This window comes from Eutrema salsugineum, unplaced genomic scaffold, assembly GCF_000478725.1.
Source record: "Eutrema salsugineum unplaced genomic scaffold, Eutsalg1_0 scaffold_15, whole genome shotgun sequence".
In the NCBI taxonomy this organism is placed as follows: Eukaryota; Viridiplantae; Streptophyta; class Magnoliopsida; order Brassicales; family Brassicaceae; genus Eutrema; species Eutrema salsugineum.
The window spans coordinates 490,480-501,733 of NW_006256867.1; the positions used below are offsets into that span (position 1 = coordinate 490,480).

General features: G+C 30.7%; 1 protein-coding gene across 1 annotated transcript; it reads right to left on the reverse strand.

The window, feature by feature from the left end:
* Window positions 1-7,302: 7,302 nt before the first annotated feature.
* LOC18022292 (probable WRKY transcription factor 59) lies at window positions 7,303-9,390 on the reverse strand. Its single transcript, XM_006404580.2, has 3 exons — window positions 9,114-9,390; window positions 8,862-9,017; window positions 7,303-7,599 (listed from the first exon to the last, which is right to left on the reverse strand). The coding sequence occupies exons 1-3, from the start codon at window positions 9,332-9,334 to the stop codon at window positions 7,383-7,385; spliced, it is 594 nt and encodes a 197-aa protein (XP_006404643.1). The 5' UTR covers window positions 9,335-9,390; the 3' UTR covers window positions 7,303-7,382.
* Between the last annotated feature and the right edge of the window lie 1,864 nt (window positions 9,391-11,254).

Genomic DNA, 11,254 nt, shown 5'->3' on the forward strand with positions numbered 1-11,254 from the left:
CAGCAACTTTCTAATTCCAATATATCTAAATTAAATGGCAGTACCTCCAAATGGCTGCTTCTTTAACCATCTCTTACCTCGACCAAGTGAAGCCTTACAAAACCAGTTGGTGAATCGAAGTTAAGGTCTTGCATACATGGAAACTCTACAGTAAGCTGAGCGGAGAGTCACTTGAAGTCGTTTTTGCTGATGAAAAAGTAAATCTCTATACTATTATCACAACTATAACTTAAATATCACAATTATAACTTAAATTTACATATATTAACATTCTTCTATTGCTTTGGTTTAAAGGGATCTAAGATTCACGCTTCAGTTAAAAAAAAAAAAAGATGTTATCCGTGTGGAGAAAGACATATGTGAAGGAGAATGGGTATTAATTGAAAACTTTGCTCTCAGTTATGCAACTGGAAAATACAGACCAACCAATCATGCTTATAAAATGGGGTTTTTAGCAATGACTGCTGTAACCAGATGTTCTCTTAGACCTCAAAATAACTATTTGTCATTGGTCAATTTCTAATCTGTTTTAACGCCACAAAAACTTAACCCCAATATCTTAGTTGGTAAGAATGAATATCAATCTCATAATATTTTCCTTTCAACAATCAGTATATAATATATTGAACTAACTATTAATTATCTTTCAATTGATTTAGATATTGCTGCTCATGTTGTTAATGTCGGCAAGTTGGAATCGCTCGAAGCTGCTAACAAGCCAACAAAGAAGCTTGAATTTGAACTAAAAGATGAGAAGTTTGAATATTATAAAATCAAAAAAAAAAGTTTGTATATTAAACAAATTATTTTATGTTATTAAATGATAATGTATACTGATTTTATCTTCAATATATATATATATATAGTTGTACTTTGTGGGAATCATCATATGCTGAAAAGGTTTATCAAGCGTCTGAAAACGCTGGTGACAAGATGGTCATAATTCGACAAGATGGTCATATGTCTGAAAACGGTGGTGACAAGATCGTCATATGCCAAGATCCAGGAATTCAGAGGTAAACAAATATTTTTACTCTTTCTCATATATTATGAGCGTGTCTTAGTTTTGTTATTAAAATATTACTCACTTTTATGAATCAAAGATAAAGTTTATCTCAAATGTCTTTGACGCTTCTCAATTTATGATAAACCCTTAAGATTCTGAAATTGAAAGCTTTTCACCAACATTTTTCATTTAACATTATTTGCTCTGGAAATTGATCATATATTTAATTTTAAGTTATTAAAACATTGTTTTTTTCTGTAAATTAGGTTACTAGACGATGGTCTTGCTCTGACTATCTTAGAGAGCAAACCCAAATCTTTGTGTGTATTCAAATCTTCTGAGAATTGGAAGCGTTTTCCACGGAAAACAATTGCTGAACTCCTTGAATCTACAGATGTTTGTGATATCATACAAAAGTTACCTAATATTTTGAATGTTATAATTTTGTTTAGTAGCCTCGATATTTTAACTTTCAGGTTGGGAAGGCAAGGATTATCCACCAAATAATTTTTTTTTTTTCATGATATATGCGTCAAATCTTCATACACAATATCTTTGGTCTACGATTTTTCTTCCTTTAAGTTTGCAAGCTTGGATTTCTAATTTTGGTTTTTATTTAACATTCCATACCAGTGAATTTGTTGGAAAATCAAAATGAAAAAAATTAGCATTACGAGTTAAATAAACTCACCAAAACTTTGTGTAGCTTAAGTAAGTCTGGAAATTCGGGTATTTGGTTCGGTTTCGATTCGGAACCAATCGGTTCCGGATATTTCGAATAAAAAGGGCGAGCATTTATCGGATATTTTTATAACTTTCGGTTCGGGTTCAGTACTTTTATTTCGGTTCGGTTCCAATTCGGATAATCGGATCTTTTGCCTCAAATTTTTAATTCGACTCAAATTTCTTTAATATAAATTATATCCAAAAATTCAAAATATATATATATATATATATATTATATATAAAAACTTAAAAATATACTCAAAAATCCCAAAAGCAAAGAAAAAATATCTGTAAAATCAGAAATATATACCAAATATCAGAAATATCAAAAAAATAACTAATATTTAAAGGGATATATAATTATACTTTGGATAATTCGGGTACCCAATCGATTCTCAGTTCAATTTTAGTTCGGTTTCGGTTTTTCGGGTATAAGAATTTAAGATCCATCGGGTATTTTTAAAAATTTTGGTTCGGATTTGGTATCTCCATTTCGGTTCGGTTCCGGTTCGGATATTCAGATCCAGATTTTTTGCACAGGCCTAAGCTTAAGTGATTATTTTTGCTTCCTCTAATTGAGAAACCAGCTCCACAAATCCACGGATAATTGACGTTCTTCAATCCATAGAGGACTCCAGTTGTTCCTTGCAAAAACCAAGTAAAGCGTGAATCATAACAAATCTACATATAGGTTGCTTAAACCTTATCAATAAAACGAATCAATTCAGGGAAGACAGAAAATTTGACAGCAACAAAGAAAGAAAGGAAAAGCATACCTAAAAAAGAAGATGAATTACAGGAAAGAGAGGCATCAATTTACAAGTAACAAACTTCGTTGAAAGCAGAAGAGAGGAGGTTAATTTCTGAATCTCTCCAACAATTCGGAGATCCATAGAAGAGAAATTCAGAAACTGTTGAAAGCTATCAAATTTGGAAAGAATTTTGTTTTCTCAGTTTACAGCACTTCCTTTCTCAAATTTTTAATTTCACTGAGCAATGGATAAACAGGACTTAAGGTCCAAACATTCACATGTATCCAATACCAAGGCACAAAGGCTCACTAAACACTAAAAAAATACAATATACAAAAAACGCAATATAATATAATTAGATACTATAATATTCATAATCATATAACATTTACCGTGTTTGAAATCTCGGCCACTTAGACAATTAATCGGCCGATTAGGCGCGAGTCGGAGGTATGCCGCCGCGATTTTAGGCTAGGCGGTCAACTTAGGGGGTCAACGATTTTCTTCCGCCTAATAACCGTTTTTTAAGAGAATCGTTGACTTTTTAAAAAATTGGAAACTTAATACTATTATTCGGGCCCAATATCAGGCACAAACGTGTCCAAATTTTGGTGTGAGCCCATATTTGTTGACGCACTCGTTTCAATTGGACATGAGATGAAGACACTTATTTGTAGTGCAGCTTCCCGTTCTCATTTATCCAAGTTTGTCGATGTGGGACAACTCCAAAGACCTTATTTTTAAAAAACTGTCATAGGTGTTTATGATTTGAGTTTAATATGGGTTTCTATCTACCAATATGTCTTTTATATCTATCATTATGCATATATTTATAAAAATTTTAGTTTATACATTCTCTAATATAACAAAATTAATTTTTAAAAATGAATAAATTTTAAAAAATAATTAAAATAATTAAAAAATTAATCTTCGATTAATCTCTGATTAATTCCCGATTTTTTGTCTAGGCGCTAGGCGGACCTCGACCGCCCGACTAACGCCTAGCGATTTTTTGAACATTGAACATTTATAAACAATTGAATTAATTCGAAAAAATGTCACTTAAAATAAAAAAAACTTGCCTCATGCTGTAGCGCAGGTTAATTTCTAATATCTTATTATATAGTGAAAATTTCTCAGACTAACCTTTAAGGTTAATGAAATGACAAACATAGTCTAACATATTGAGGGGCTTACTAGACTAACCTTACAAAGTTGGTTTAAGTCCATTTTATACAGATGTTGAATATATTATTACGAAAATGCCATCATGATTTATTTTTTATAAATTTTTTTTTTCGAAAAAACTTTAATTTTGAAAAAAACTTTTTAAAAAATCAAAATTTTTTTTAAACGAAAAAAGCAAAAAAAAAAAAATACAAAACCAAAAACTAAAAAAAAGAAACCCTAATTCATCTTCTTCTCTCTCTCTTTCTCATGGCGCTGTTTTTTTTTTTCTCCCATGGAGCTGCTCTTTTTCTTAATCTTGTCATTCCTCTCTTGCTCTCCTCTTTATCTTTTCTTTTGTTTTGTTAAATTTTGTTGTATGAATATGTATTCTTTATGAACTTCAAAGCTTCAATGTTTCAGATCGAGAAAAACACAACTAGTTCTACCGATTTTTTGTATCAAGAAGCCTCCAACGTTTCCAAGCTCGGAGATCTAGATCTTCCCATGGTTTCTACAATTCATTCTGCTATTATGTGAGTTTTTTTTTCATTTTTTCGAATTCTTTGATTTTTTTCTAGATCTGGGTTTTTGGATCTAATATCAACGATAAACTATGGAGATGTGGCGGTTGGCGGTGACTCTTAAGCAGCATTCTCGCTGCGTCGCGCACAACCGCAGTGGATAGACGTTGTTTCGATGGAATGGTGGTGTTGTGGAGGTTGTCGGCGGCATAAATTTTTTTTTTTCAGGTACGTTTGGTAGATATATTTGGAAATCGATTTTGTATTTTTTTTGTTGTAAAGTTCATAATGTGTGATGGTAGATTTATTTGAAAAACGGTATGTAGTTTGGTAGATTATTAGTTATTTGATGGTAGATATATTTAGAAAACGAAATGTGGTTTGGTAGATTTATTAGTTATTTGATGGTAAAATTATTTTAAAAAACGATGTCATTTGGTAGATTTATTAGTCATCTAATGATAGACTTATTTGTAAAACGATGTGATTTGGTAGATTTATTAGTCATTTAATGGTAACTTATTTGAAAAATGATATGTGTTTGGTAGATTTATTAGTTATTTATGGTAGATTTATCAGTCGTATATATTTGAATTTTATATATAAATAGCAATATTTGTTTATTTTTTCTGACAGATTATGGGCTTTGCCATGGTGAACAAATCTTTGAAGGGATATCCAGCACCGATCCGACATGTTTTACTATGAATTGTAGATTTACATTTGATAGATTTGTTTTGTATATCTATATTTGAATTTGTAAAAATGATAATTAGATTTTGAATGATAATATTTTTGTTTTCAAATTATATTTTTCGTAAAACATTGATCCAGACATTTCACATTTTTATCACATTTGCTAGTAATGTTATTATTCAATTTAATTTATTTCTTTACTTTCACTATGATGTATATCATAACTGAAATCATTTGACATTGTGATGTTGTAAAAGTTTATGTAAATAGAGTTAAATGTAACAAATATTCAAAAATAAAAATCAAAAGATCATAAGTTAAGAGATGGTTATTACAAATATGACATATATGTTCAAAGTTAATATGAAAAGCAAAGTTATCTTAGAGAAAAGATATATCATAGAAATAATATTCATGTTATAAATTTTTGATCATTTATTATGGCATCTATATCGTAAAGACCAATACTCATTTGTGATTGAATCACAGTTAACCGACATAATCTTAGCAAACTCATGCAAAGAAAACGTCAATGGTAACAAAACCAAGTCAAATATAACCATGGAACAAGTCTACCATATGTACGAAACCTGTTTAACATACAACATTCGAAAACAAGGCTACCAAACCGCTGGTTTTTTCGTAGATAGGAGAATATATTTAGGACAAAAAAGTAATTTCAATCCAAAAAGTCAAATGTCTGCCAAACATTAACAACTAAGTCTACCTCAAGCATGAAAAATAACTCTACCATATAAACAAGTCTACCATAAGCATGTCATATGTCTACCATATCAAGGTTATCTCTGTAAATACCAAACTTAATTAATCTACCACATTATTATTTCAAGAAGTCTACTATACGGTCGATAAGTCTACCAGATTACATAAACTCTACTAAACATACAAACAAATCTACCAACATCTTGTAAGTCTACTTCATGTCATTATTAATCTACCACAAATCAGAATGAAATTTATTTAAAATATAAGTCTACCACAAAACAAACATATCTACCACAAAACAAAATCTACCAACAGTTTTTAAGTCTACCTCATGTAACATATAATCTACCACTCACCGGAATGAATTTTAAGTGAAATAAGTCTACCACAAGTCAAACAAATCTACTACAATAGCGAAAACTCTACCAACTATATATAACTCTACCATTAAACAGATATATCTACCACACGTATTGACAACTTTTTTCACATAAATCTACCGCTAAAGGAAATAAGTCTACCAACTCAGAAAATAAATCTACTTCATTGTCAATAAATCTACCGAAAAAGTCAACTATGCGAGAAAGTCAACGCTTTTTTTAACAAGTCTACCAAAACTTTTGACAAGTCTGCCATTCATAACAACAAATCTACCGAAACATAATAAATCTATCTCTTATCGTCAAAACTCTACCAAAAAAAGTCTACCAACAGTTAAAAACTCTACCAACTCTTGAATAAATCTATCATCGCCCTAATAACTCTACCAACAAAATTTCTGCGTTGACCAAATTTTCATAAGTCTACCGCCATTGCTTGGTAGACTTATTAATTTTTGAGCGCATAAATCTGCCTACGTGGCATTAAAAAAATAATGGCATTTTCGTAATAAAATTTTTTTCAACAAAGGCAAAAAGGGTGTTTTGGGTATGCTAGGTTAGTTTTTTAAAAATAAAAGTGCGTCGAACAAGTAATATAGATACTTTGTAGTAATCCTCCCTATTATATATGTACATAGCTTTGCATTTCAGCAACTTTCCCTCATGATCTCATGGCTCAAAGATTTTTAGCGTACTTTTAGGCCCATATTAAGTATGAGTTAAAAGGCCCATTCAATAAAGAAAAGTCACACAGAATTACAGAATATGCATTTTCTTTCCTATAGTTTCTATTTCTGACATGTTCTTCTTGTGCTTATAAACTCGTTTTCCTGTATAGGCACTGATTAATGCCCTATTTTTTTTTATTAACTTCTGGAATTCTAAATCACAATGAATTATATCTGGTTACATATATTGTTTATCAAAACAAAAGCTTATAGCCTAATGATTTGTGTTCGTGTTTGTTTGATTAGAGATTTAGAATCACGGTAGTGAGATCGACGGTGGACAACTTTTCAGACCTTAATTTATATGTTCAAACTTCAGCCCGTCTCTTCTATATATTTTTCGAAATAGAAATGCAAAAAAGTTTTTGGCAAATATTTTTGTTCCAAATGTATTGAAATAAATCATTTGGATTGTTCATCCTAATATGACCAACAATAATATTAATATTGTTGTTAGTAAATACTGAAATTTGCAAATAAAAAAAAATGTATATATACAAATTAGTTAGTATATACAAAAACTACTATCAAACCTCACATACAAGATGACTTTCAATACACCTCCACCAATTCAATACATTACAAAACCGACCCAGTGTATATGCAGATACATGTGCTGTACGCGTGATTATGATGATATACAATTATACACTATATACACAAACTTATAAGTATGGTCATGGAGCCGAATGTGAATAACTATAAGTATGTGTCTGAAAAGACAAAGTGTTGAGAGAGGTGAGATCAAAATCGTCTGAATCACAATAAACCACAGAAGGGCTTGGGTGGTTATGTCTCCCTTCGTAGGTTGTCAACACATACTCTGGATTGCTCGTATCTATATCAATCTTCTTCTTCACGATACAACCGGGGTTCGAACACTTGTGATAATGCCTGTTTCAAATAATTAACACCAATCATATATTAGTAAAACTCTGTAGGATACTTGTATATGATTTGTGTAATGCAAAGGTTTAATTGTATAATAAATAGTGTGGTCACAATATTAGCATAATGATAATAATATCGTCGTCTATATGTCCATTTCATATCAAAGGTGGGGGGGAATTAAGGCCCTTCAATAAAATATCATTATCAGAGCCAATAAGTTGAAAGATTTGGTTATTGAAAAGTTCATCATTTTGTATCCAGTCGACGTTATTTGATATAATGCATTATATATATAATCTGCATGTTGGTTATCTACACATATAGAAACATGCGTTTGGACAAGAAACATCTCCGCTGAAGAAGGAACATTAACCATATTATATATTATACATTACCTACACATGTAAAGTATTAGCTATTTTAGCTAGAGAATTTATATAAAAATTACGTATATTATTAGTCGAAACATGCTAATTTTTATTCATAGATATAGTGAGTATCGAAATTATATCATTATCTTATCTGTGAAATATATTTTTGTGGGTAGAAACACATACTAATTTCAAAAAGTGAAATTGTTAGTTATACGATTTCTGCAATAAATAATTGTGTAACAATGTGAAAATGAAACTAGTACGTAAACTACTAGAATTTGGTTTCATTTTACTTCTTGCTAAACCAATGTACGTACAAGGTTTTGGTTTTAATTATTAGTGCAAAAAGAGCAGTAATTACTTGTAAAAATTAACCTGTAAAAATCTGAGCCTGGACTATGTATAAACTGTTTCAAGTTGTCCATTTGATACTTAACTAATATACGCTTTAAGAGATGCATACTTTCTTAATTCATCAAGTGGGCATATTCATTGCGATATTCAAACCAACACAAACTATAGCATATGCAACTGCTATATTATCAAAGTTGTCGGATAACGCGCTTCTTTCTCGAGGAACGCCTCTTCCCGTCCGAGGGACAAGTGAAGTGAGAATTATACTTTAATAAAATATATAAGACTGTACGAGTCAGTAAATCGCGACCATATAAATTAACCACTATCCTATACGAAGTTAGAATCAACAATTTATCTTTTTCATCTTTCCCCTGTTTCACTATAGATTTTCCTTGTTTTTGTTTCTTTTTTTTGGCAAAGTTTTTCTAATGGCTGGTTACGCTTATGTAAGTAACTAACTACAAAAAGCTCTCATTTTTATGATTTTGACAGTACTTTTCAATGAAAAAAATTAAAATCAACGGCTTAATTTACCTTGGATGTGGACTACCTCTTATCGTTTTCTTGCCGTATTTCCTCCATTTATATCCGTCATCTAAAGTTTCTTTAGCTGATTTCGTTTTAAACACGTGAATAACCTGGTGATCATCTTTGTGTCTCTTCCTCTTCTTGATCTCATCTTTCTTCCCTCTGTATAAAATTGCGAAACATATCAGTACTGTTATTATAACATTCATTAACAACAAACTAATGCTAATTATATGTATGATATAAAGGTTGACTTACATTTCAAGGCTCATAGGTGAGGTAGCTAGGCTTGTTTGAAGCGGGCTTGTGACTTCTGCGGCCAGTAATTTCTCTGAGGAGGTCCAACTCAAAGTGGGCGAGTGATCCTCGAGGCTGAATTCTTCCATGATCATCTGAAAAGTAGTATCATCAAAATCATCGAATTCGAAAGTTTCAGCGAAATCTGTGAAATTAGGGTTAGGGTTTGACGGATAATTCATTTTCTTTGTTCAAGAAACTTGTTTGGTGTTGTCGGCTGTTGCGCTAGGAGGAGGAGGGATCTTGTTAAGCAGTATACTGTTTATATAGACAACAAAATCCCAGGAAAAAAATTAAAAAAGTAATACAACATAATTAAAGTATATTTGCATTTAAATAAGTAAATAGTTCCATGCCTAGATTCAACGAAGCTTCTTGAATGGAATTAATATACAAGTAAAAACTCTATAAATTAATATTTGATAAATTAATAAATTTGATAAATTAATTAATTTTCTTGGTCCCAAATTTAAATCTTGAATTCAATTAATCATTTAATAAATTAATAATCCACTAAATTAATAAAATGTAGAAGTCTCAACATTAGTAATTTATAGAATTTTTACTGTAACGACAAATGATATTTTCTTTATTGTTATTCTTTCTTTAGTTTAAAAAAATTAAAAGTACTCATAAAAATGGAAAGTTTACTTTTTCACATATTTTTTAAGAACTTTTGAAAAAAAACTAATTTTAAACGTTGTCCAATCAAATCCTCGAGTAAAAATACATGTATATAACGGCCCCCTCAACAATAATATTACAAATAATTAATCACTTTTGATAAAATCTCGATCTTGAGTGGATTTAGCTAGCAAACGAACCAATAGATGATGGGTCCAAGATCTAACCGAAAACCTAGCTCTGATTGTTCGATAAAAAGAGAAATCTAGTTCTGATTGACAATATTAATGTTTTTTTGCTTTTAAGTGTTTTTTCCTCCTATTACCACATACATTCGTAATGCAACAAAGAAAAATCCAATATTTGATTAATTATGAAAGTGATCAAATATTTTTGAATAGAGACTAATTGCGTTACAATCAGTTCAAATAAGGCATCATGAATATTCAAATTGTAGTAAAGATTATTAAGATTTCGTAGTTGACGATTTGTTTATCATGTTTTGTGGACTGGAGTCAAAACTATCATGGAGTTTATATGCTGCAAATGAAAATCACTTTGGCAACTTCTCGTAAGTCTTTCGAACTTAGTTTCTATTTCAAAAGTGACAACCGTTGTGTTGTTTATAACCATGAAAAACAAAAATTTACAGTTTAATGTTTATAAGAGATATTTTTAAAGCTCATATTTTATCTTTGTGCTTATAGGACAAGTAGTTCCATTGTTAATGATTTTTAATTGTAATACTAATAGCCTTATAGGGCAAGTTGTCGAAACTTTGTTATTAATTATAGTCAACACCAACCTTTGTCTGCGTCGCCAAATTAATTTATAACCAAGCACCTATCACATCAAAAAGAACATTAAATATTTTGTTACAATGAATCACTGAGAGTTTTCTTCTTTTTGGCCAGTGGTTAATCTTTTTTTTTTTTTGAAAGGCCAGTGGTTAGTTAAAATTTAACTCTTGAACTAAAATTCTAAAAGCTTGTAAACATGTAAAGTGCGACTTTTCTATATAGCCATGTAGGACGCGCACCGTTTGTTACCAATATTTTGCATTTAGCAGAATTAAAAATTCGAGCAATAGCGTGATTGGTATATTATTTATAAATAACTAGCTTTATTGCATGGATGAGATTTTAAGTGCATCTTTACTTGCTAGTTACTTCATGGATGCCACTGACGTTAGAGAGATGACGTCAACCTTGTAACGTCATTTCCCGTTGCCGATGCCGTAGAGCGGAATTAATTAATTTACGTACCAATAATCAAATATTAATACGGATTTTTGTCGTTGATAGGCCAAGCACGGGACTGATCAACGACGTTCGTGGATGCCACGTGGGAAACCTCATTCTGATGGGACCACTATTCCTCTTTTTTGATCTGGCACGATATATATTTTTTACAAGCGGAAAGATTTGGCTGCTTTATTTAGTTAATAAAAATATTAACCATGGTTGAAATAGATTTTA